The sequence below is a fragment of the Puma concolor genome, chromosome B1, assembly GCF_028749965.1.
Source record: "Puma concolor isolate L17-30 chromosome B1, mPumCon1.1.hap2, whole genome shotgun sequence".
In the NCBI taxonomy this organism is placed as follows: domain Eukaryota; kingdom Metazoa; phylum Chordata; class Mammalia; order Carnivora; family Felidae; genus Puma; species Puma concolor.
In genome coordinates this window covers 696,965-724,696 of record NC_141670.1, presented here as the reverse complement: position 1 = coordinate 724,696, position 27,732 = coordinate 696,965, and the positions used below count along the sequence as shown (strand labels likewise).

General features: G+C 48.9%; 1 protein-coding gene across 5 annotated transcripts in view; it reads right to left on the bottom strand.

The window, feature by feature from the left end:
- Positions 1 to 27,152, bottom strand: part of DLGAP2 (DLG associated protein 2) — a 781,526-nt gene extending 754,374 nt beyond the window's left edge. For 2 of the 5 annotated variants that reach the window (XM_086703047.1, XM_086703052.1), the window contains exon 1: positions 27,021 to 27,152. Coding sequence is in view for 3 of the 5 variants with exons in the window: in XM_086703050.1 (XP_086559176.1) it covers positions 27,021 to 27,038 (18 nt within the window). In the remaining 2 variants the exon portion in view is untranslated. The remainder of the gene's footprint in view (positions 1 to 27,020) is intronic. The other 3 variants (XM_086703046.1, XM_086703051.1, XM_086703050.1) reach the window with 2 other exon arrangements.
- Between the last annotated feature and the right edge of the window lie 580 nt (positions 27,153 to 27,732).

Below are 27,732 nucleotides of genomic sequence, written 5' to 3'. Positions count from 1 at the left end.
CAGCCACCATCGGCTCATGTGCCTAAATCATCTCTGACATTCACCATGGATTCATATCATTATAAATTTTTTCAACGTTTATTTATTATTGAGAGACAGACACAGAGTGTGAGCATGGGAGGGGTAGAGAGAGGGGGGACACAGAATCTGAAGTAGGCTCCAGGCTCTGAGCTGTCAGCACAGAACCCAACGTGGGGCTCGAACTCACAAACTTATGATCGTGACCTGAGCTGAAGTCAGTCGCCTAACCGACAGAGCCACCCAGGCGCCCCGATCTGTATCATTATAAATGGTCACTCCTTAACTCCTATTCTCCATAGATCCTTTTAAGCAAATTCTACTGGGAATGGTCTATAATGTGGGAATCACACCATAAGACTCCATTTCAAGATGCCATTTGTATGCCATTCCTTTCCAACGTTCCCTTCTGAACAATCCCTAATAGGACAGTAGTGTACTCCAGAGGGTCGAGTACAGCCCTTCAGATTCAGGCGATTTCTCCAACGACACCTGAGCAGAGAACACTTATCTTGATAACAAAACTATTACTTAAGAGGGTAATACTGTACTCTGCTTAAATGAGATACCACTCCTTAAAACTTAAGTTTCTCAAGTAAGTATCCTAAGAGCACGCAAAGACAAGTGGGTGTTAAGCCCGGGCCTGGGGTGATGAGGCCATCACCCTCGCTGCACCACTGACTCTCCACCCTTGTCCCCAGGCATGACCAGCCTGAGCTGGATTTCCTGGTGTTCCCTTCTATCCTCATCCTCAGATTCCTGAAACGGCCAGATTTCCTGATCCCACATTGCCTAAACTAGCGGTTCTTTCACATTTGTTTCCCCACTCAAGGGGCCCTTTGAAGAATTTTGAATAACTACCAAAGCATTGCAAATGATTGAATTCCTGGAATATTGTAACAACTGCCATTTTAAACTAAACCATTAGCCTGTTCTCTTAAGTGTACCCAGTGGCCTGGAGATGGCCATGTCCACGGGAGGCCCCCACCCTCAAGGCCGAGGAGATTGGACAGTGCCCCGGGGCTGCTGGCGAGGTAGCAACTAAGAATCAACCCTCCTTAAATAGTGAACCAAGCAGTTAGAAATCGTACATTGTTACTTTTACTCCTCGACTCTTAATTCTACTCCATTGACCCCAGAGAATTTCATCCTCAACTAATATATTTTACGCATGAAAGTTTTTACTGACTACTGTTTCATCTGTCCCTATAGCAAAGATTCTATGTGAGCGAATTAAAGTGTACATTTTAAGACATCCCATGCCCATGGGGTCCAGGTGTTTACACAGATTTGGGGTTTTTGAAGTAAGCATGAGAAACTATTTTCGCAGAGACAGCGGTTTGTTATAGTAATGTCACCCCGGCCATGGATTCCCATGATGTCACATGCCAAAGCTGACAGCGATCTCTCACCTGTTCTCAGTGATCCACCAAATGGCAATATGATTAGGTTCTCCTTCAGTTTTGTTGAAAACAGAATTCAGAACCTGATACACACCAAGACCTTACCTGGTCCTTAGAACCATGGACTCTGTCACTTCTCACACCAGTGTTCTGAGTTCCCCACAGATGTGCCCACCAGGGGCAGGTGGGGACGTGTGACAAGAACACTGTGACGATGGACTCCTCCACCCGAGGCTCCTTCTCAAGCATTACTGCTAAGGCGCAGAGACAACATGGGAATGGGGAATGTTGTGCGTCTTGCTGAGCTCTGTTCTGTGATGCAGGACCCTCGCCGACGTGTAACACGGGCTCATATACGCAGAAGGAAGTCTCTGCCCCCCGGGCTTGCGAAAACGCCTGCTTTCAAATATGACATGGAAACACTCCCCACGGCAGACACACACACAGGACTTACTGCTTCTCTAGCTCAAAGCCATCAACACTGATTTTTCAAGTATGTCCGTGTCTACTTGTGAAATACTAAGATCCACAGATTTTCGTAAACAATGCCCTGGAGAAATTTTTAAAAAAATGATGATCTTACAGAATGTGGGCACAGACCTCCCAGAGCGATGGAGGAAGGCCAGTATTTAAGGAACCCACGTGAACAGTTCACAGCACGCCTGGAACACAGCGAGCACCAGGCAAAGCTTAAAGCATCACTAGGGACCTCATATCCCTTCACATAAAATGCCTATCAGCCTAGCAACCAAACTCACAAAACAGGGCCATTCTTTTTCAAAAATAAAATTAATTTACTCTAAATGAAGACCTGAATTCTAGAATTTAGGGGTTCTCCAGAAACATGGCCCACTTCTGCCCATCACCCTCAGGAGAAGGCCTGGGTGATGAGTTCTGTTTGCAAACTGAGAGCTAGAGCCAAAATTAACAGAATGAGCAGCCCAGGGCAAAGGAGGAAGTTCAGAGGATAAAGTAGCTATCTGAATGCCCACCCCCCAAAAAGAAGGCAAATTAGTCTCCACAAAGAAACCTGAGATGGGCGCCTGGGTGTCTCAATTGGTTGAGCGTCCCACTTCGGCTCAGGTCATGATCTCACGGTTCACAGGTTTGAGCTCCACGTCGGGCTCATTGCTGTTGGCCTAGAACCCGCTTCAGATCCTCTCTCCCTCTCTCTGTGCCCCTCCCCAACTTGCACGAACATGCTCTGTGTCTCTCAAAAAATAAATAAAACATTTTATAAAACAGTAACCTGAGTAGATATTGGGTCATTCAAAAAATGTTTCTATAAAAACAGAAATAGAGATGTTTTGGAAAATAAAAATAAATTGTAAAGATTAAAATTTGATTAGAAATGTTAGAAGACAATGTTGAGAAAATCTGCCAGAAAGTAGAACAAAAAAATATAAAAGAGACCTAAAAACATGTAACAAAACACACAAATCAGAAAGAATAGATCTAGGATGAGTTCCATATCTAAATAACAAGAATTTGGAGGGAAAAAACAAACAAACCAGCAGGAGAAAAAAAAAGCAGATGGGAAGAGATTATCAAACAAACACTACATGAGAGTTTACAAAAGCCAAAGGTACATAACTTTTAACCAGAAGAGTCCACACAGGCACCTTGACTGAGAGGGGTAAAACCTACACCTGCATACATCTTCATGGTTTTTTTTAGAACACAAAGATAAAGAGAAAAATCTATTTGCAGAGAGAAGAAATCACTTAAACAACAAACGAACAAGAATCAGACTTGCCAGCAACAACACTGAATTAAAACAAAGGAAAAATGCCTTCAAAAGTCATACGCAAAATTATTTAGAGTGTAGAATTCTATACCCAGCCAAACTTTCACACATATGAGGGCAGACAGGCAAGATCAAAAAATTTACCTTGTACTTTTCTTAGGAAATTACTCGAAGATGCACATTAACAAAGTGAGGGTGAAAATAGAGACAGAAAAAGGCAAGAAATTTACCGAGCAATAGGTCTAGCCAGGAGAGAAATGAAAGAGACAAAGGGTGACGCTCACCCTCATGGCTGGAAGGCAATGAGTTCTGAGTGAGCAGAGCTTCAGGAAGTAGCCCTTATAGATGGAGGAAATGAGGTGGTTTCAGGAGAAAAATGGACACTACCCCGTGAGCATTTGGAACAACTGTAAAGGCAATAAAGAAAGAAAATGCAAGAAAAGTGAACACCATCAGAAACTTCAGGCAGAACAAGCAACCACCTGAGAAAGAAAATAATCGACGTGCACCAGGCAGCCCTGCCCTGAATAATATCTCCATTCAGATAACAACACACACTCCTTTATTTTCAACCTACTGAAAAGCACCAGACGTAACCATGATCACTTAACACAATTTAATGGTGTCAGTGATGGACACGTGTCGGCTAAGTGAAACGGGAAAGGAAGGAAGTATCTCCTCGTTACAAACCAGGCTGTCGATCTGGCAACCTAGAGTTGACAGGGTAAGAAGTAAAAGTGGAAGCTGTTAATTAAGCAAATGAGCGAGCTAAGAGAAGAATCTAAAAGGAGTAACTTCCTTAAGCTGAGAGAAGGGGCAGATGTGGTGCGTGGTGAGTAATGTCTAAAGTGGATTAGTCAGGACCCAAGGAAATCACCCTGCAAAGCCCTGAAAACACAGCAACAGCTAAAAGCGAGTCACACGGTGAAAATACTCTGGGGGACACCACAATGGTGGATATGCGCCCACCCCATTCACCAGACCCAGAGAACACACCACACCAGGAGTGACCCCAAGGTCCACTGTGGACTCTGGGTGATAAGGATGTATCAGTGCAGATTACCTAGGGGTAGCTACTGTCAACAGAGGTGGATACTGACAATGGGGGGAGGCGGCCATGGGGTCCATGAGAAATCTCAGCATCTTCCTGTCTACTTTGCCACGAACCTAAAACTGCACCAAAAAACAAAGTCTATTCAACAACTCTGAGTTACTCGTGATTCTGCCGGGCCTGGTTACAGGGAGAAGCGGAGCAAGATGCCATTGCTTTCACAGTCATTCCTTCCGTGCTGAGTTTTTTTTAATTATGTGCAAATGTTACTTCAAAGTATATGCAAAGATGTACATTAACATTAAAGTTTTCATATCGAACAAAAGAAACAAGTGTTAAGGTTTTTCCTGACCTAAAGAAAGGCCTTCATTATTGTTTCAAGGTTTATGCAGAAAGTACCAAGACACAGATGGTTTTTATGAAGGAAACACTTGGCAGGCCTTCAGTACAGCCAACCTCAGTACGGCATCCTGCCTCCCCATCCCTCCCAGCTCCCACATCCTCAGAGCAGGGCAGACCCCATTCACCCCAATCTGCTTTGAACCTTTGGGCAGTGATAGTCTGTGGCTCTGGTTCCCTCACGGTTGAACCAGACTGATCACAGAGATACAGCCTGTGGCTCTCTTTTCCTGTGGGATCTCGTCTGGCTTTGGTGTAAGGGTGATGCTAGCCTCATAAAATGAGTTTGGAAGTGTTCTCTCTGCCTCCGCTTTTTGGAAGAGTTTAAGAAGAACTGGTATTAATTCTTCTTTGAATATGTGGTAGAACTCAGATGTGAAGCCATCTGGTCCCAGGCTTTTCTTTGTTGGGAGACTTTGATTGCTATTTCAATCTCCTTGTAATTGGTCTCTTCTGGCTTTCTCCTTGACTCAGGCGTGATAGGCTGTATGTCCAGGAATTTATCCATTTCCTCCAGGCTACCCAAAGTGCCGGCATGTCATCACATATGATACTCCCACATGACCCTCTTATTTCTGGACTTCCAGGATAAGGTGTTCTCTTTCATCTCTGATTTACTTGAGTCTTTCTCTCTGTTAGTCTAGCTAAGGGTTTGTCAACAGCAGGACGGCTCTCACAACGACATCATGGAACTCAGCGAGCTGCTGTCTACACAGCATCTAGCACCATGCCTGGTGCACTTGCTCAGGAAATGGTAGCTTAACCTCTACTATCTTTAATGGTCAGGGTAAGGTGGCCCTTTAAAACCACAGTGATTAGGGGCCCAGTCCCCCTGTGCAGTCTAAAATTCACATGTAGGGAAGCCTGGGTGGCTCAGTTGGTTAGGCGTCCAACTTCAGCTCAGGTCATGATCTCACAGTCCGTGGGTTCAAGTCCCACGTTGGGCTCTGTGCTGACAGCTCAGAGCCTGAAGCCTGTCTCAGATTCTGTGTCTCCCTCTCTCTCTGCCCCTCCCCTGCTTGTATTCTGTCTCTCAAAAGTGAATAAAATGTTTACAAAAATAAAAATTAGGGGCGCCTGGGTGGCTCAGTCAGTTGGACGTCCCACTTTGGCTCAGGCCACGATCTCACAGTTTGTGAGTTCGAGCCCCGCGTCGAGCTCTGTGCTGACAGCTCAGAGTCTGGAGCCTGTTTCGGAATCTGTGTCTCCCTGTCTCTCTGCCCGTCCCCCACTTACACTCTGTCTCTCTCTCTCTCTCTCTCTCGCTGAAAAATGAGTATTAAAAAAATTTAATAAATAATTAATAAATAAAATTCGCATGTAACTTCTGCCTCCCCAGAAACACAGCTACTAATAGCCTACTTTTGACCAAAAGGAAGTCTTACCAATAACACAAACAGTCCATTAACATATTCTGCATGCTGTATGTATAATATACTATATTCCTAAAATAAGGTAAGCTAGAAAAAAATGCTATGAAAATCAAAGAAAAATATGTTTACAGTATTGTAAAAAAAATAATAATAACATATTAGCAGACCATGCAGTTCAAATCTATGTTGTGCAAGGGTCAAATCTATAAGTAAACCAAATAAAATCCTGAACAATTAAACCCAAATAAATACAGAAGTAGAGAAATTGATGTTCAGAACTGAACTGTAGAAATTATCTAATCCAGTTCCACATACTTAGAAATGGGGACCGCAGAGCTAAGGCTGATGTGCACATAATCATGGCTGTTTGGCCGAAGAGGCAACAGCAAAAGGAATGGGGATTTAGTGCTAAAGTCAGCGACCAGTAAAGTCATCAATGAATGCATTATAGGAGAATGACCTGTAGGCATAAAAGAGGCATGACTATCAGGTGGACAAGTCGAGTGACTCAATTCTCAGGGGACACCCAGCAGGACTTCGCTATGACTCAGAGAGACTCTCAGGAAAACAGTGTGGACTGTCTGCACAGTGGCACATGGCCGAGAGGGGCCGACCTGTGATCAGGTGTAGCTGGGGACTCACCTGGAAAAGACCGCGTGACAACCAAGCTGAAGGAACCAGACAGACGTGACATGAGGTTAGCGTGGACAAGCCAAGGCTGCCCCCCGCCTGCTCCATCTCTCTGCACATGGATGAAGTTTATACCAGACACACACACAGCATCTGGGCGACCAATCTAAGGCAGTATGAGTAATTTGTGGTTAATCCACCATCGTTGCCTGTGTGCAAACGGAGCTGGCCAGGATGCTACATGAGGAGGGACACAGAAGGTTTCAGTCAGGTGCAAAGACACAGGGAGGGATGTCAGTCCAGGCTGCACTGAACCTCTGGCTGGTCATCCAGGCTCCTCGGACCTCGGGACCCTCAGTTTCGCTCTGCTCTCCATGCACGTGTGCAGAAAGGATGAAGCCATCCTCACCCCCATTCCACGGAGAAGATGACTGAAGCTCAGAGACACCGTGATGGGGGCCAAGTGCGCTCAGCCAGGAGGCCAGGAAGCATCAGAGCCACTGCCGACCTCACCCACTCCCCACCATGCCCCGTGGTCACCCCACACTCATGAACGTAATAGAGCTGCGGGCCGCCCGCTCCTGAGAGCACCTGGTATAGATGGTCTGACGGCTTTGAAATCCACAAAGAGAACAGACTCGGCCTCTGATTACATAGTGAATTTCACAGAGTTTCTGGGGAAAGGCACACAGCTTCCCACCACGTTCAGCACTATCTGCGCTCTGCTGAAGTACGACTCTAAAATAGGAAAATCAAAGACATCTGATCTTAGACACAGTAGTGTGGGGTCCACGACCCCACCGGGGCCCATGGACCACACAGCCTGGGAATCAGCACCATTTCCCAATTGACAAGAACAGCACAGGATGCTGAAGGAGACACTCCCAGGCCCAGATTAGCCACGACCTCATTCTGAGGAGGGTGCTGGAACATCCTGTCAGCCAGGAAAACACAGCTATAACTCACATCCCTTAAAACCTGGTGTGAAATAAATCTCATGTCACTGCACCATTGACAATACATAATGGAAACAACTTATTTAAAGCAAGCTCATTGTGGGGTATCACCCTGTATAATTTTACAAATCTAGCTAGCCGTTATATGATGCCTGGTTTGCAGATTAAGGTATCTTGCATAGGACATCTTCTGCAGGTTATAAGCTGAATAAATAATTGCGAAAGGGAACCACAGAGGACAGGAAAGACTGAAGGTGGAGGAGGGAAGCATAGGAGTTCCAGGATAAAAAGGGTCTCAGAGTCAGATAGCAAAGAGAAACGGACACAGATCAAGGGAGAAATGTAACACAAGAAACAGGCTGATACAGAATTTTCCAGGTGGGTGATATGGCATGTGCAAAGACCCAGTGGCAAGCAACAGTAAAACATGAACAGGAATCCCACAGGAGCAGCACCCTGTGCAAACGCTCCATAAAGCCTCATGTGGAATACTGTAGGAAAGAGGCTCTGAGAGCCAGAAGGGAGAAATCTGGATTTGACAAAAGGCAACAGAAAACAGCATGCAGAGAAGTGACATGATAAAAATGGCCTTAGAAAGATGATCCCAGCAGCTGTGTGTAGGATGGTTTCAAGCCGAGGGAGACTGGAGGCGGAGACCTGCTAAGAGAACGTTCTACTAATTCAAGCACAGTGGGGGGAGGGTGTGGTCAGGGTGCAGAGCCTGGCGGAGGGAAAGAGCACTCCTATGGAAAGGCCATCCTCAGTTTCTCCATCTGTAAAATAGGAGGCTTGGCCAGACGTTTCATCTAGAGCACTTTGAGATCCAATACGTTCTAGACGATCCAAAAGGTAAGATCTGCAAGTGGGCTGGATAGGAACAGGGATCAGGGGGAAGAAAGAAAAGCAAACCCCGAGCCACAGCTAAACAATGAGACCAGTTTGGCAAACTGAGTTCTTGCATTTAGTACTCTCCTAAGAGCCTAACTATACGACTGCATCCCACTACCTCAGAGCAGATGAGGGAACGTTCGCAAGTAGGGGGTTAATGGTTCCAACCTTACCAGACCCTCGACATGGCCCAGGATGGCACCATCTTCCACTGGCTCAGGCAGAAGCCACAGAGAGTCCTTGATGCTCCCTGCACATCCTTTCCTTGGGCCAGAAGACAATTACCTTTGCCACCCTAACAGTGCTCCTAATTCCTACTTGGTCTTCAGAACCCGCCTGAAAGGCCGCTTCTGCCCCCAGGCTCCAGGCCACCAAACATCAACCAATGCTTCTCCTTCAGAGCAGTCCCCAGGGTAGATTTGCAACTGTAATTGCAGATACACTCCTAGGAATTGTTATATATTTATTTAACATTCACCTCCCTCCACAGACCTTTACTCCAGCAAGAGCTGTCCTGTTGACTAAAATACACATAATGCTGAGCACGGCGCTTGGCCCATTGGAGTTCAGAAATCACCACATCAAATGAATGCATAGACTGTAATGTTCTCTCTTGTACCCACCAGACATGCACCAGAAAATACTTTCCAAAGGACCACATAATCACCAAATGTCTAGAAATTCAGCCTAAATTCTCCAGATTATTACAAACTGCTAGGAAGATTTACCAGACGGAATAAAAATACATATCTTGCTGGCAAAGACATGTGTCCACTCTGTGGCTGCAGACATCGAATTGCTGAGTATTCCCTTCTCTGGGAACAGAGACTGCGAATACTGCAGCCCTGGTTTCTAACCTCTGTTCACTCGACCCTCCATGAAAGGCTTCCACACACACAAAAAGAGAGCTGAGACACGCAGAAATCCACACTGAAAGTTTCTTTGGTGTGCAATGGCCATCCTCCTGAACGTGTGATTCTCTGCTACTTAAGGAGATATCTTTCCCTTTAAGATACAGTGAAAGGTGCCAAAGTCCAGTGGAGCTGCAACTTGGGGAAACTCCACAAGTGTTTGCAGGTGGAGCTGGCAGCTCGCTACGGTAGACATCCATCGGGGCCCCAGGAGAGCTTGGACGTATCATTCACACACTGCCGCCAAGAGCTGGCTCGGAAATTCCTGTGGGACCAGCCTACCTGCTCCTGACGCACTCGTGCCATAGCTCAGGACCATCTCCTCCCAGCACCAGGGATTGAGGGCAGCAGCTCACTGGGGCACTGAGCCCGCCCCTCAGGAAGAGGGCTAGAAACAATGAAGGCTGTTACTGGGGCATCACTTTAAACAGGGAATCAAAGTCTATACTGTACTGTCTCCATAGCTCTGGCTCTCAGGAGCCCTGAAATGCCCACCCCCCTCACAGTCACATGGACAGGGCCACTGTCCCTCATTTGCAGCAGACCCTACAACTTGCCATGCTTTCTCCATCACTCATCTATAGATACCTCAAGGAAAATAACGATTATTTATCTCATGTTATTATCTTGGATCATGTTAGAGGTCACACAACCATGTTTAAAAACTGGTAAATCTCCATCTGGTGCATTGATAAATTCTTTATGCCTACAATATTTGAACAGATGAACAAAGATCTCAAAGAAGCTTCTGGGCTCATATGCTGACTGCACTAAGTAGTAATCTCCTCTATTCTCTCTCTGTGACTCCCTTCAATTTTGTGAGCACCTTCCACCCTCCCTATTCCTCTGGGGTTGCCTCACCTAGAACTTCTCACTCCTCACAGACCTGCCCATAATTTCTGAAGACCTTCAGTGACACCTGCTATCTCACAGATATTCTTGACTCTTCTTTCCTACAAGGAAATGTTTACTGAACATACTGACGACTTAAATAACTTTTTTCTTCCCAGGCATTGAATGCCCCCATTTTCCTACAGAGAAAGCCTCCTTATAAATAAATTGGGCCATATTCGCCCAGAAGTAACACTAAAGAACACCGAGACTTGAATGCAACAATACATGAAAAGGGTCATTCACCACAATCCAGTAAGATTATTCTAGGGTTGCAAGAATGGTTCAATATCCTCAAATCAATCAGTGTGATACAACACATTAATAAAATAAAGGATAAAAGAAATACATGACCACCTCATGGGATGCAGGAAAAAAAATTGACAAAATTCAACACCTGTTCACGATTTAAAAAAAAAAAAAAACAATCTCTCAACAAAGTTGGTTTAGAGAAAACACACCTGAATGTTATAAAGGCCATCTATGACGAACCCAGAGCCAATATCACACTCAATGGCGAAAAACTGGAAGCTTTTCCTCTAAAATCAGGAACAAGACAAAGATTCCCATTCTCACCACTTTTATTCAACACGGTACTGGAAGTTCTAGCCACAGCAACCAGACAACAAAAAGGCATAAAAGGCATTCAAATTGGTAAGGAAAAGTTAAACTTCCACTATTTGCAGATGACTTACATAGCAAACCCTAAGGACTCCACCAAAAACTATGGAAGTAAAGAATTCAACAAAGTTGCAGGACACAAAGTTAACATACAGAAATCTGTTGAGTTTCTATATTCTAATAATGAAGTAGCAGAAATAGAAATAAAACAATCTCACGGACAATTGCACCCCCCAAAAAATAAAATTCCTAGGAACAAACTTAACCAAAGAGGTGAAAGACCTATACTTTGAAAGTTATAAAACACTGATGAAGAAACATGGTGACAAGAATGGAAAGACATCCAATGCTCATGGACTGGAAGAACTAATACTGGTAAAAAGTCCATAACACCCAATGCAATCTACAGAATCAACGCAATCCCTATCAGAAGATGAAAGCATTTTTCACAAACCAGAACAAATAATACCAAAATTGGTATGGAACCACAAAATACCACAAAAGGCTCAAAGCAATGCTGAGAAAGAAAAACAAACCTGGGAAAAAAAAAAAAAAAAACAAGAAGAAAACAATGACAGACTTCAAGAAATACTGCAAAGCTGTAGTGAACAAAACACTATGTCCCTGGTAGAGAAACAGTCACATAAATCAATGGAATAGAACAGAGAGCCAGGAAATCATCCCACGCTTCCATGGTCAATTAGTCTTTGACAAAGCAGTAAAGATTATCCAATGGGAAAAGACTGTCTCTTCAACGTGTGATATTGGGAAAACAAGACAGAAACATGTAGGAAAATGAAACTAGACCACTTTCTTACATGATACACAAACTCAAAATGGATTTAAAGACCTAAATGTGAGACCCGAAGTCATAACACATCTAAAGAGAGCAAAGGCAGTAATTTCTCTGACATCAACTGTAGCAACATTTTTCTAGATATGTCCCTTGGCAAGGGAAACAAAAGCAAAATTCGACTATTGTGACTACACCAAAATAAAAACCTTATGCACAGCAAAGGAAACCAACAATGAAAAAGTAACCAACTGGATAGAAGATATCTGCAAATGATACATCCAATAAGTGGTTGATATTTAAAATATATAAAGAACTCATCCATCTCAATACCCCAAAATAATAATCCAATTAAAAAATGGACAGAGGACATGAATAGACACTTTTCCAAAGAAGACAAACAGATGGACAACAGACACATGAAAAGACACTCGACATCACTCATCATCAGGGAAATGCAAATCAAAACCACAATGAGACACCACCTCACACCTGTCAGAATGACTACAATCAACAACGCAAGAAACAACAGGTGTTGATGAGACTGTGGAGAAAGGGGAACCCTCGTGCACTGTTGGTGAGAATGCAAACTGGTGCAGCCACTCTGGAGAATAGTATGGAGATTCCTCAGAATTAAAAACAGAAATGCCCCATGATCCAGCAATTCCACTACTTGGTATCTGCCCAAAGAAAACAAAAACGGTAATTCAAAAAGATACACAACCCCTATGTTTATAGCAGCATGATTTACAATAGCCAAGATATGGAAGCAGCCCAACCATCCATCACTAGATGAATGGATAAACGTATGATATACATGCACACACACAATGGAATATGTCTCAGCCATAAAAAAGGATGATGTCTTGGCATCTGCAACAACATGGATGGACCTGGAGTGTATTCTGCTCACTGAGATAAGTCTAAGGAACACAAATATACAATTTTACACATATGTGGAATCTTAAAAAAAAAAAAAAAAAAACTGAACAATCAAAAAGCAGAATCGGCCTACAAATACAGAGAACAAACTGATGGTTGCCAGAGGGCAGGTGGTTGAGGGGATGAACAAAATGGATGAAGAGGAGTGGGCGGTACAGGCTTCCAGTTCTGGAATGAGTAAGTTAGGGAGGGGGGGCGGAAAGGCACAGCACGGGGAACACAGTCAGTGACGCTGGAACATCTATGCTGACAGATTCAGCTGCACTTGAGGTGGGCACAGCATGACATATAGCTGTCCAATAACTATGTTGTACATCGGAAGCTAATTAACATTGCGTGTCAACTATACTCAAATTAAAAAAAGGAAAAAACACCGAGCCTAATATGCCCTGCTGTCTGTCACTCACTGTTCCTCCTGAGAGGCACATGTCAAGTCCCTACTCTGACCCACGGGGGGACCATGCAGCACATAGGGAAACCTCTCCCCACTGCAGTCACAAGTCCTCGGCTACACCCCTGCTCCCGGACTAAGTTTTCTGGTTTGTGTCCCACACTGTAAAGGACTCCAACTTTCCAAAGACACTGTTTGCATGTTTGCAAGAGAGGCACGATAACACTTGACCCAGATAAGTCAAGTTAAACACGCGCTCTCAGCTTGCAGTCTGTGCTCTTCTAAGGTGGGGGTTCAGGAGAAGACAATCAGAGTGGAGTGACTGTGGCTTTTGCCTATATTTCTAAAAATAACCTTGAGAAACAAGGTAAGTAGGAGTCTCCTTGAACAAAGAAATGCAAAATTCGAGAGGAAGACTGTCCTGAGAAGCCCAAGAGGCAGGCCGCATGCAGAGAGGCCAACAGTGGGGCGACTCTGGGCTGTGGGACGAGGGGACCCAGCCAGCCAGCATCCCACTCCAGAGGCTTAGTCCTGAGGTACCTGCCACCCATCAAACTCCACATCTGCCTGACCCTTCAGGGTCTGCTGCCAGAGGCTGGGTGGGTCTTTATGGATCCCACGCTTGATGGCCACCACTGCAGCCCCCCACTCATACACTTCAAAAGGAGATCCAGTCCCCCTTACAGTGGCATCCGCTGTGTTTCTTGCTGAATGAACAGGCCCAAAGTGTGAAAGCAGGAAGACTGGCAGGAAGCACGGCTCTGGGCACACACCTGCAGCCTCAGCCCACGTTCCCGCACGACCACACCAGACGCATCCCAGACAGATGCTCAGCAGGCCCCACGCGCACCTGACCCCCTGGGGTCCCTGCACCAGCTGTCTGCATCAGATGCCACTGCTGAGTGCCATTCCGTCTCCATGGCTCCCACCAGACTGGGAGCCTCTGGAAGGCAAGGACCGGGCCTCACGATCCTCTCTGACTGCAGCACATGACTCGACACAACGCGTTTCACAAAGGACGGCCAGTGAGTGAAGTGCATCGGGAGGAAATGAGAAGCTCGAGAATGTCAGATGAAGCAGAATTTTAAACTTGCCCTAAAGATCAGGAGTGAGTTAGGAAATCCAGAAAAGAGCTGGTGTGTTTTAAACCTTATAGTTCCTTTTTAAAAGTCTTCACAAGAGAAAGCAGCAAGGACGAATAGGGAGGACGCTGAGCTGGCAAGTTAAAGAATGGGGCAGGAGAGAGACCCCTGAACAGGAACCAGAAACAGCCAGGAGCTTGCATCCCACCAGACATTTGTGTCACAAACTATGGGAAGGGACAAGGCTGCACAGCACACAGATCCTTCCAGGGCTCGGTGGCCGGGACACCATCAGCATCGCTAACAGCACCTGTCTGCCGGCTGAGGTTCCGGGAGGACTGAACTTCCAGGCTCCAGCACCTTCGCCGGCTCACCTTGTCCATCAAGACAGTGCAGCCCGTCCGACAGTTCAGAAAAGGTCTATTTTGGGGCTGGACATTTTTCAGACACTAAATTTAGCCAGCTTGAATTCTTCTTAAAAAAATGCTATCCCGTTCAGCCTTTTGAAACAGGAAATCTACATTTCATTATAAAGTCGGAACACAGTGTTCTCTGATCAGCTGTGGCGCGCAGGGGAAAGCGAGCGTTAGGGACGGCACACTTGGCAGATAAAAATGCCCCACGGGGGTATTTTGGGAAAGTCGAAGGCATACAAACTAATGGGCTCATGCTCAGATGCCTGATAATCAAATATCGAAAATGTGTGGCCATTCATTATTTTTAAAATAATAACCTATTTTGCAAGTTTAAAAGAGTGATTTTGAATTTACCTTTTTGTGACCTTTTATTAGTGAGTTTGACCATTCTTGAATGCTTATTGACACCATGAACTCCTTTATTGACTTCCTGCTAATCCTCGCCCATTTTTATGCACCCACGAAAATAATCTTTATATATGAAGGATATTAGCCCATTAAGGATGAGATCAACGTGCTACCAACCTCAGCATGGTGAGCACCGAGCTTTTCTGATGTTCCTTCCCTTGGCTCTCAGGGCTCTTAAACTTGCACGGCCCTGTCCTGAGCCACAGTCAGCACATGCTTGCCCCCTTTTCCCAGAATGTGCTGAGCACTCAGGCCCATGCTGGTGGGGGTACTCGGCTCTACAGGGAGGGGGCTCCACTGGCTGGAAACTGGTAGCCTGCCCTCATTTAGAAGCACATCTCTGAGGGTGTGATTACACTGGGGACCCTAAGATGAGGCAACACTCCTGGGTCATCTGGGTGGGTTCCAGATCCGATGACAAGAGTCCCTCAAAGAGAGAGACTGGAGAGAGACAGGAGTCACAGACAAGAAGCCACATGAAGACAGAGGCAGAGACCAGAGTGAGGGGGTCTGTGCAGGGCGCACAGCTCGGGGATGTCTCCATCTCGGACTTCTGGTCCCCAGAAATGCAACAGGACACACATCTATTTTAAACCACTAGCTTGTGGTAATCTGTCACAGCAGCCCAAATCAACTACATACACCCTTTAATCCAATCATTCATTTTCTGGGAATTTACTAGAGGAAAATTACCTAGATTTCCGGAAAAGATCAGAAAATCTATTAACTGCAACATAATGGCCAAAAATTTTGGGAAGCCACTTTAACAACAGGGGAATATCTGAATAACACTGCACACTGGATTACTACACTTCAAATAAAATCAACTCAAAAAATGTTTTGAAAATATGGGCACAGTCTCAGAAAAGAGTATGAAGTGAAAAACATGCTATAGCTCCCAATTTTGATTTAAAAAACAGCAAGATAGGGGCACCTGGGTGGCCCAGTGGGTTAAGCGTCTAACTCTTAATCTTGGCTCAGATCATGATCTCACCATTCATGAGTTTGAGCCCCACATCAAGACTCTGTGCTGACAACGCAGAGCCTGCCTGGGATTCTCTCCCTCTCATTCTCTCTCTGCCCCTCCCCCACTGTCTCTTCTACCCCTCCCTCTCTCTCTCTCTCAAAATAAATACATAAACTTGGAAAAAAATAAAGTTAAAAAATAATAAGATGGGAAGGAAGCATGTAAGACAAAAACAATGATTGTTTCTAGGTCATGGAATTATTGGTAACTTTTAAGTCATTAATATGTGCTTCTCTAAAATTTCTAAATGTTTATCCTAAATTATCCAGTGACTGGAAAAAGAAAAGAGAATGTATGAATGTCACCCAGCTGGCCTCCAATTTCTCCACCAGCTAAGGGAGAGGACAGCCTACATCATAGTAGAGGTTTCAAAAAGTGGTAGAAATGTAAGAGATAACAGCATCCGGCAGCCAAGCAAACACGTTACTGAGGTTGACGATAAGACACTGGCCCCTGGGTTCTGCCTGTTCTTGCTCCCCAAGAAAATCCTACATACTTTACAAAGAATAGCCTACATCTAAAATAGAGGGAAACTCTGGGGGCCCTGGGTGGCTCAGTTGGCTAAGTGTCCAACTTCAGCTCAGGGCATGATTTCGTGGTTCATGTGTTCAAGCCCCAGGTCGGGCTCTGTGCTGACAGCTCAGAGCCTGGAACCTGCTTCGGATTCTGTGTGTGTGTGTCTCTCTCTCTGCCTCTCCCCCACTCGCACTCTGTCTCTGTCTCTCAAAAATGAATAAACATTAAAAAAATACATAAAATAAAATAAAATAAAGGGAAATTCTAAAGTGCTGAACGAAAGCTCACAGGCAGAGCCAAAGGAAGAGACTGTGCACTGCTGACAGTAATCCAAGGCGTCCTTAGTGACACTGCTCACACTGTGGACCCTCATTCGACCCAAGGTACCTATGTAGCTATGTGTTGTAAGCAGTACAAGATCTTAGGGGTCTCACCTTCTCCGCAGTTTGGACTCCGGTGATTTATGGGCAAAGGCCAGGTCTTCTCCTTGGCACAAAGAATAGGACAAGATGCACTTGCCTGGCCAGCGTTCTGCATGGTCCGCGGCCACCCCAATCCAGGGGCCTGCATGTGCCCCGGGGTAGCTGCACGGAAGCTCCATCCTGACAACTAGGCTGTGATGGGGTCCCACAGATCCTGCTAGTGAGCAGCCAAGGCTCCTGTCTTCCTGAAGCCTGATTCTCAGCTTTTCTTAGGTCTGTAAACCGGTCCAGGTCCTTCCAGTGGATTCTCTCCTGCTTAAATTAGCAGGGGTTTATTTCCGGTACTTGAGAGCAGAGAACTCTAACTGGTAAATCCACTGTTGAATGAACATATGATCGCTGACCAAAGACGGGCTAGGTCCTGTGGCATTAGTGGCTTTTCACAGGGGTCCTATCGTTCCCTACTTGCAATCTTTTACTGGACAGACGCATCGAGAATTCCTCTAAGACACTATTCTACTATGCAAGTGTTATGTGGAGAAGCTATCGAGTCAGAAGAGCGGTGTATTTGAGGCTGTGCATAGAACACGGAACAGCCACCCGCCTTCCTGGTTTCTGGGGGAAACCAGCTTCCTCCCCCAACCTCCCCCATGTAGCCTCATAGCAGCCAGGTGCAGCCCACCCCACGACGGGTAGGGTTGATGTTAATCCAAGTGATGGCCCTGTCATTCTCTCCAGTAACTAGTCCAGAGGGGCCTGGAGAAGAGGTCAAATCTTCTGGAAACCCTCCAGGCAAGATCTCTTCAGTCAGTAAAATGAAGCAAGGAAGGGGTCTCAGAAGTGGTCAGCTGATCACAAAAACTTCCTCCTCTTTCTGGACCTGCAGGTCTCTGCACCCACCACCAACCTTGCAAGCGACCTGGCAGGTGACAGAGGCCAAGGGGAAAGAGAGGCGGCAGGTGGTCTGAGGCCCTGCCCCCCAGCTGTGCCCCACGAGGTCCTCCGGGTGCCTCGCTCTCCTGGTTACATGAGCACAGAGACCCTGGAAGCCTCGAGTGAGGACAGCAGAGCCACAGAGAGAACCTGGGTCCAGAACCCCCGGTCTGGGGAAAGAACTCACTGATCCAGAACCCTGTTCTGACCTGACCTGAGCTAGAAGCCAAGCTCTGCCACAGAGCTAACAAACACTGTCGCTTTGTGACAGCGGTTGGCGGGGTCCCCAACGGGGGGGCCAGTCCTCTCCTCCCACCAGCTGTGGTCACACCTGGGAGTGACGGCCACCTTCACCATTCAGGCTCAGACCTACACAGTGAAGACCCCAAACAGGACAGGCACAAAGCACGATCCCTGGTGACATGCTGCCCGCCACCCCTTGTGACAAGAGAGAGACATGTCCTGTTTTAGTCATTCTGTGTGGGACTTTCACCCGAGGCCAAACGCATTCTGATACAATCAGAAAAAGAGAAACCAAGAGATCATCAACCCAGGCGGCATCACGGACGACAGTCGGAGCTCTGATCAGTATTCACCTGTCAACAAACACGGAAGGAGCAGCAGGGGACAGGGCATGTTAGGGGCTCGGGACACCGCGGTGACCAAAATTCACAGGACCTTGTCCCTTCCAATCCTGTCCCCTCATACACCCCCATCCCCTCACACACTCCCATCCCCTCATACTGCGTCCCTGTCCCCTCACACTGTGACCTCGTCCCCTCACGCACTCCCGTCCCATCACACTATGACCTTGTCCCCTCATGCACTCCCGTCCCCTCACACACTCCCATCCCGTCACACTGTAACTCCGTCCCTGCACACTGAGACCCCGTCCCCTCACACTGTGACCTCGTCCCCTCATACACCCCTGTTCCCTCACACACTCCTGTCCCCTCACACACTCCCGTCCCATCACACTGTGACCTTGTCCCCTCACACACTCCCGTCCCCTCACACTGCGACCCCGTCCCCTCACACTGTGACCCCGTCCCCTCACACACTGCCGTCCCCTCACACACTCCCATCCCCTCACACTGCGACCCCGTCCCATCACACTATGACCTTGTCCCCTCACACACTCCCGTCCCCTCACACTGCGACCCTGTCCCCTCACACACCCCCGTCACTTCATACACCCCCGTCCCCTCACACTGCGACCCCGTCCTCTCACACTGTGACCTCATCCCCTCATACACCCCTGTCCCCTCACACATTCCCGTCCCCTCACACTGCGACCCCGTCCCCTCACACACCCCCTACCTTCGCAGAGCTGATATTCCAGCAGAGGCACGCGGGAAGCGTCCAGCTCCCCGGCTCCGCCACACCACACGTGACCCTCGGCACGTCGCCTGCCCTCCCTGCCCGGTCTCCTCATGCACCACGTGCGGGCGCCGACCTCCCGGGACCAGAGCAGGGAAGACGGGTCCGCGTGTCACGCGCTCTGCACGGACTCGGCACTGGTGGTTGTGACAAGCCGGGGACAAACACCCCAAAATAAAGAACTCACAGCACGTCGGACAGGAACTAGGGAGCACTCCCTGACAGGGCGCCGTGCGGGGAGGGGTGACCACTGGGTCCGGGAGCACAGGGGCAGGGGCCGAGCTGAGGCCCCGACGGCAGGACACGGCCCAGCCTGGAACCGGGCAGAGGGGTCCGGCTTGAGCAGAGCAACACGGGGCGAGGACAGCGACCCGGAGGGCTCACCGAGTCGGGCGGGTCTGCGGCGTAGATCGTAGATCGCAGTGGGCAGCCGCCCCTCTCAGGACACCAGAGCTGAGAAGGGGTGAGGCGGGGCCCCCCACCAGGGCCGCTGCGTGCCCTTCCCATCCTTTTTCTCTGCTCAGGCCAGGGACGCTTCGGGGACACGGGGCGACGGTGTCCCCACTCCTCCTAATCCGCCTTCTTCACTTGACGTGCCACGGACGCCTTTCTGTGGTTCCAAGTACTCACTTTCGTCTTAACGGGTGTTGACTTTTCTGTCCCGCGACGGTAATATAGCGAATCTATCTAATGTCTTAGTATTCCTGTTTTCCAACATTTGACCATGAAACGAAGCTGGAGTGAACATCGCTTAGCTGATTTCCTATAAATCCATGACTATTTTCTTAGGATATGTTCCCAGAGGTGAAATTGCTGGCACTAGTTACACACAAAAGAAGTTTTTGTTTTCAATGAGGACCGTGACTGTTAATAAAATATCATTAGAGAAACAAGTGGATAAATTGAACGCTAAAAAATACCGTTCGGTGGCTCGAAAGACCTATACGATCCGTCTTTTGCAACAAAAACAAAACTTTTGAATCTAATGACAGCGATGACCTAGAACGTTAGATCATACAGCCAGGAATGTTTCACTAAAATAGCCACAATGGAAGTTTGAAGAAGCAATATTCAACTGTTTATGAAAAACTCTAAGTTATCACACTATATATATTCCACACTTAAGTGTCAGCAAACAGATGCTCAAAAGTTTTGTTCAGAAACTGCCAACTACAAAGAATGTCAGAAAAATGGAAATTATTTCCGAAGAGCCAAAAGTTTCACTATTTTGTCAAATGAAAAAGATAAACCAATCGACTGATGTGTTTGTAAATTCCCCAGCTTGGTCAGCCTCATACCCTCTGAGAAAGAGGATGGAGCCTCTCCTGCAGGGCACCAAGGAGGTAACTGGTTGTGGATTCACTTACTCAAACATCTATTGAGCGATAGGACCTAAAACTCTCTGTAAACCGCGGCGGGGAGGGGGGGGTCCAGATCCCCCCTGTGCACTGCTTCTCCTCCACACCATGGACAGAGCTGGGCAGCTGGCACATGGAAGCATGAGGAAGACAAAGCATGGTCTTCCATGAAATAATCCCTAAGAGAGGCACCAAGAACCACAGGGATAACTTGCTTCCAGCATCGAAAGAACCCGTCAACGGGGAAGCTGCAGTTCAAGGAGACCTGAAAAGATAAATCAAGGACAGCACACAAAAGAAACAATGGTTAAGTGTGGGCAGAAGCCTGGAATCATTCTGCTCATGGCCAAGTCAGGAAAGAGGAAACCAAGCAGTGACGGGATCTGACAACAGAGCCTCAAAACCCATGGGAGGAGCCATGGGGGCGAAGGAAGAGAAAGAGACATAAGGTCAGATCTGGGACACTCGTTGTGCCAGGCTGGGTCCCCCCATTGCACTTTCAGGCACCGTCACAGATAGCTAGATAGATGGGGAGGCAAGGACGCACGAGACCAGCATCCTCCTTCAAAAGCTGTCATTCTGAAAGGGAAGTAAAGGGTTAATCACAGTGCAATCTGAGGTTTACTATAATAGTAGATGCACAGGGAGAGTTACCTAGCCGATGTCACAGGGTCAGGAAAGTTACTACAATTGCTTCTAAGCTCTTACATGGAGACTGAGTACCACTCCCCAAAATGTGGGGGGAGGACAGAGACAGGAAGTGGCCTTGGGGTTGGAGACCATACCCACGATGACCGCATTCACCTGGGGTCACATTTGGACAACACAGTCCCTCATCTTTGACTAAGACATGTTCACTGGGCATGTCTATGCAAGTATGAAGATACGGAAGAGCTAAGAAACCTGAGATGTCCACAGGATATTCAACCCACAAACACTAAACTACAGCAGGTTAGGGCATGAGGCAAAGTCAGGCAGACATGGCTCCTGAACCCACACCTCTCCTCTGGTCATGGAGACAACATGGAAATACTGGAGGAGGTCACTGTGGCCTCCTGTAGGTCAGGTCTGTACATTCTGCTTTCCATGTCTTTCACGGTCTACTGAAAGACGCACTCATGAAAACACTTCTGTATCTGTACAACTCTTACATCTGGCACAGCCTCGAACCCTTGCTGTAAAGTCTACCAGGAGAACATCGTGATTTAGCGCTAAGGACAATACTTTCTTCACTGAAAAACAAGTATGCCAAGTCCAGCCCATAAGGTGATCATGTGAGGTCCTGTATTTTCTGGTTTTCGTTGACTTGGTAAAAAGGAAACTCTGTCAAACTGTATGCCCAAAGAATCATGCGAACCTTCGTAGTTGCCACACTTGTTTGCTCTAATTGTCTATCAGTATTTTTAGCCTTGTCTTTTGTGGTTAACTCAGGTGAAAACATTTTGGAAATAAGTAGCAAAACAGATACACAAGTAAGAGTAGAAATAATAAATACCTAGGTTATGGGAACTCAGAGAGTCGCTTGATTGCACCCAACAGAGGATGGTGCGAACTGGGCTCCACTGTGACTTCACGACGCAAACAGTCAACACTCACCGAGCACTTACGGCACACTGTTCTACGTGCTATACGGCCATCAATTCCTTCAAACGTCAGGACAGTCCCACAGAGTTACTTGCATCTGTCCCTCTCCTAGGGACAAAGGACTGCCATAGACTGAAGTCAAATCAACTGGCCCTGGGCTGCCCAGCAGGTGGGACTCCAGAGCCCACACTCTTCACCACCATGTACACTGCCAACATGGACCCTGTCGGTCGGTGCCAAGCTAAATCAGTAGGACCCACGTTCCTTAAGCACAAGAGGATGAGCTTATTTGCCCAGCTTATGTTCTCTATGGACCCCAAAAAGATCATTGCAGCATGGCTGTTTTTGTGCAGAGTATGTACATCGTCGTAAAGATTATGACCAATTACATTGACAAAGTTACTTTTTAAAATATTTGCTGCAATTTTATGGATGGAATGACTGAAAAGGCTTACTCCTCTTTGGCAAAGATTTTCTTTCTTTTTTTTTTTTTTTTCCCGTGGATACACATGAAAGGGTCTATCAGACAAAAATATCACCTCAAAATGGACCAATCTTACACCACAAGGAAAGCTTTAACGTAGACATTTTGGAGAAGCTAAAAAATCCTCACATCTCATCTTGTAGTCAGGGACAGAAAACCCAATTCAAATTGGGGTAGATTTCCTGGTTTATATAACCAAATATCAAGCAGTAATGACGCCTCATGCACAATACGCTCTTGAGACCAAGTGGTCTCCACCCACAGCCAGAGCCCTGCTGTCCCTCACAGACTGGTATTTCCTGCAAGGTGGCTTCCTTTTCAGAGAGGCCACCCCCTCCAGGTTGTGAGTTATGGCAAGGACTCCAGGGCCCACATGTTTTTAGCTTGGCTTCCTAAAGTTTCCCACTCCTCACAATGCATATGCCAGTTCTGGGCTCAAAGGAAAGGTCAAGTTCCACAGGGATGCTCTTTCTCCTGAGGCAGGGCTGGGGCTGTGACTTCCTTTAGGCCACGGGGAGCCTGCTTCTAAACAGAGGGCAGACCACCCCAGCCAAGCCCTCAAAGTGGGCACAGGGGACCCTCCAAAGGAAATAGATGGCCTCACGGGAGGGTGAATTCACACCGCATGGCAAGTACAACAGAGGCTGGTCTAGAGAGTTTATCTCCTTCAAGATGCACCCAGAAAGACAGAGAGCTCAAGGTCCAATGTGACGGTTTAGATATCCGCTGACAAACACTCACAGGGAGACACGTTCTCTGAAGCGCTTGGTGGGAACTGTCAGAACAGCCAGAGAAACGGGCAGGCACCGCTCCAGGGCTGAAAGTCAGGAGACGCCAAGGGGCCCACGGGAGGCTCACCGCCAGCACACACGGGAATGGCACTCACAGAGAAGAACGGGGTTTCACTCACCATGTCCACTTGCCTAGCCAAGGAGACGGATGCTGACGACATCTGTGACCTGGCCCAGCCAGCACGCCCAGGAAGGGAGAGGGGGCTGGAAACGTAAGGGCTCTTCCACGGGCAGATGCAGGAGGCAAGCGGGAGGCAGTACACCCAGCAACCCCACCCTCTTCACCCAGAGCACACGGGCCGGCTCCCTACACACGACTGCTCTGGTCATGAGTGAACACGGAGCACCGGGCCCATTCGCTGTTGTCACAAGCACCCACCAAACGAGCACACACACGTGAGAAGCTGGTGTTCAGGTAGGTCCACGGTGAGAGGACACAACACACCCATAAAACTGTGGTGGACGAAGAAGGACTTTTAAGTTCCCGAAGTGTTTGGCCCACTAGCTTCCTGTATGGGAGCCTATAGTTCTCTTATAACCAACATACTGGCAATGCTCTAAAGAGACTCCCATCTGTCCAAAACGATGAATCACAGTTCTTTTTATTGTATCCACTGAATGAATGACCCTGGCATATCCATTCCAAGGGCCAATAAATAATACTTTAAATTATTTTGACTTCAAAATCTATACTCCAAGTATTCATCACTCAGCTTCTTCAGTAATCATGAAGTCTTCCTCACATAGGCACAAGATGTAAGATAATCTGCTAAAAACAGACATAAGAAAACCTCTAATGATATTAAACATATGAGAACACTTTTGTTTCAGACCTGGTGTGGTTCTGGACATCTGGGATCCAACGAGACCCAAATGCTGCAAAGCATGTTTTTGCTCTTAATATTTAATTTGGAATTTCCCCCAATTTCAAAAACAAAGTAGACAAAAATAAGAGAAGAGATTGCCATAGAAGGACATATTTCTGTCCCTGGGGAGATATAATGCAAAGTGTCCTGAATGCTATAAAAATAAACGCTTTTTAATTCATCTAAATCATCAGGACATCAGCCATGCCAAACCAGTGGTGAATGAAGACATGTTTCCTTCTGTCTCGGGCAGAACTACTTTGGACAACTCTAGCGTAAGTACCAAGTTTCTTGGAAGGAAAGGGAATACATGATTAACAGAATGAAAAGTTGGCTTAGACAGCTTTTCTGAGCAAACATCTCTGTGGTGAGAAAACACTCATTTGAATCCATGGTCACCTTGGATTACCATTTGGGGCAGTATCTGGCTTGCTCAGCGTACCCTGTAACTGACAGTGATCCTGCAGATGTGACATCACTAGAGGAAGTCACTCAAGGCTTACTGACTTCTTCACCAGGAACAGAGAGTTTCAAGAGGAGAGTTCATGAAGGGGCAGAGAGGCTCACAGACACAGAGTGGGTCTCCCCTGACAGGTGATTGGTGACAGTAAACCACGCTTTACAGACCTTCTCAAGCTGGACAAGACATCCGCAGTGCTCTAGAAACAGGCAGTGTGCTTTAGGACAGGACTTCCTCCCCTACCTTCGTTCATTAGGTCCGTACTTTGCCCAGATGTGCCCGAGCAGACCGTATTCCCCAGTGCCGGCTAGTCGTGTTCCCTGATGTGAGGCATAAAATATTCCAATTTGTTCTCCTCCAAGCAATGAAAAAGTCACATCATCTAAAAGGACGTGGTACATGCTCCACAATTATGCTGGAGCCAAGTCTGTGAGTCACCCAGTGCCTGCACAAGACAATTTGGCTACTGGAAAACCCTGATTAATGGCATTTTTTGAACACAAGAATAACAACATGACCTGCCAACAATCACCAGTTTTTCATCGATTCACCATTTTCTGCCTCAGTTATTACCTATTGCCTTACCCTGAGACTATTTAGGAAGCAAAATGAAAATGGCATTGTAAGGCATATGAACCTCACATGTAAATGTGGCTCCTTCCAAAGTGGGGAGAGGGGGTGTGTGTGACGTCAGCCTTATGACTGGAGGAAGAGAGTCCCCGCTGGAGGAGGTGCATGGACTCCCCTAGGCTGCGTTGGGAGCCTGGGGATTCTCTAGTCACTAATACAACTAATTTAATTCACCATCGGCAAATAAGTACCAGGTCCCCAAGTTCCAACCACATGCCATGCTCCCCAAGGACACACTGCCAGCAAAAGCCCAAGACCCCAGGGATGAGGCCCCCAGAAAAGTCCTTGTCTGAAGTCCTCTGAGCTCCCCTACCTTGGCTTCCAAGGGGACAAAGCACTGAGTTTACATTCCGAGCTCCAAAACCACACCAGCCCTCACCCGCAGCCTTAACACCACCAACGAAGAATTCATTCGCTACCCATCGCCTGATTTGTAATCAATACAAGACAGCCCAGGCTGAGAAGTCACGAATTCCTGATTCCAAGCACCGGCCGGGATCGCCATTCGTTAGGCAGAAGAGACCACAGGCGGCTGGAATCACAGCAGCTGACAAGTGTGGAAGAGCGGCTGCTTGGAGTTTCCCATGCAGATCTCCAGCCGCCCACAGGCTCTCTCCCCTCTCCACCTGCGCCCCCTCCCATCTCCACGCGCGCCCTCTCCACCTGCAAGCCCCTCCCCTCTCCACCTGTGCCCTCGCCCCTCTCCACCCACAGACCTCTGCTCTCGCCACCTGCAGACATCTCCTGCCTCCGCTTGGGCCCTATTCTCTCTCCGCCTGCACCCTCTCCCCTTTGCACGTGGCCCTCTCCATCTACAGACCTCCTTGACCTCTGAGACACTCTGCCCGGTGGCCCCCTCCCGGCCTCTCCTAACTCTTTCTCCTAACCTTCCCCCCGCCCCCGGTCCCCCGTCCAGCTGGCTCCAAGCCTCTGGGCGCAGCACGCGCAAGAAGGGCTGCCAGGTGGGCTGGGGCACCCTCCCCAGCCCGGCCCCACCTGCCCGCGCACGCAGAGCCCGTGCCTGCCGCCCCCACCCCTGGCAGCGCAGGATGCAATAATTACATCCTCATTATTTCTCTGCGATCGTTAGCGAGCGAGCCGAGAACAGCAACAGCCGCTGCCGGGGGAGGCTTGGTTACAAAACCCTGCGCCGGGAGCTCCGCGCTTAGCAACCGCCCCGAAAAAAGCCCGGTGCTCGCGCTCCCACTTGAAGAGCGGGGCGGCGGCCACCCCCTCCCCGCGCTGCAGCCGCTGCGACCCGGCACAAGTGGCCCCTCCGCCCAGCCCGGCCCGCGCCCCTTGCAGGCGCAGCCCGGGCTCCCGGCCTCCCCCACCTCCGACCCTCCCTAATCCCGACCAGCGACCCCCTGCGCCCCGGTGCCCTGGCCGCTGCCCCGCGGGAGCCGGACGCCGCCCCCTCCTCGGGCTCCCTCAGCTTGCCGGCCGAGCGCAGCCCGTCCCGCCTCCGCGGTGCCCGCACCGCACCCACACCCCGAGGGCCCAGGGTCCGGGGACCCCCGGCCACCGCCGGCGACGCGCCCAGCCCAAGCGAGGGACGAGGCCGCCCGCGCAGCTCGGGACCCCGTGCCCAGGCTGCCCTGGGGTCCCTGCCCGCGCCCCACGCAGAGCCCAGACCCGCCGGTTCGCACCTTCCTCAGCGCAGACATCCTCGGGCGCTCAGAGTTCAGTAGGTCCGGGGCGACATGGCGCGTGGCCCGTCCGTCCGCCCGTCCGTCCGTCCGCGGGGCCGCTGCCGCCGCCGCCGCCGCCGCTGCCGCCGCGCGCTCCGACCGCGCTCGAGCCCGGCGCACGGTCGGAGCTCACCGCCGGCGCCTGCGCACTGGGCGCCCGGGGAGGCCGGGCGCGCTGGGGGGCGGCCGGCGCGCGGCAGCATCTGGGGAGGGGCCAGGCCCGCGCCCGGGGGAGCCCAGGCCCGCGCGCCGCGCCCCCGGCCGCCCCGCCCCGCCCCGCCCGCCGGCGCGCAGGCCACGCCCCGGACGCCACCTGTTGCGCCGGGCGCCCGCGAGGGCTGCGGACGCGAGGAGCTCGGCCGGCGGTCCCGAGGTTCCGGCGCCGCCCGCGGGAGAGTGCCCGAGCGCCGCGAAGTTAGCGCGCGGATCCCACACGTGCCTCGGCCCCCGGCGAGCAGCACCACGCGCTCCGGGTCCCGAGGAGGAACGCGCGCCCAGGTGAAGTCGGCTCCGGACCCAGATGCTCCCTAGCCTGGGAGGACTCGGGAGAACATGCGTGCTCCAGCTGCTGGCAAGGGTGTGTCGCCGTTGTGTCCGTCCTGCGGCTGGGGGTGCCCCGAAGCCGAGCCTCCTCCTCCCTCCGTGGGCGCACTGTCCTGTGCAGTAACTG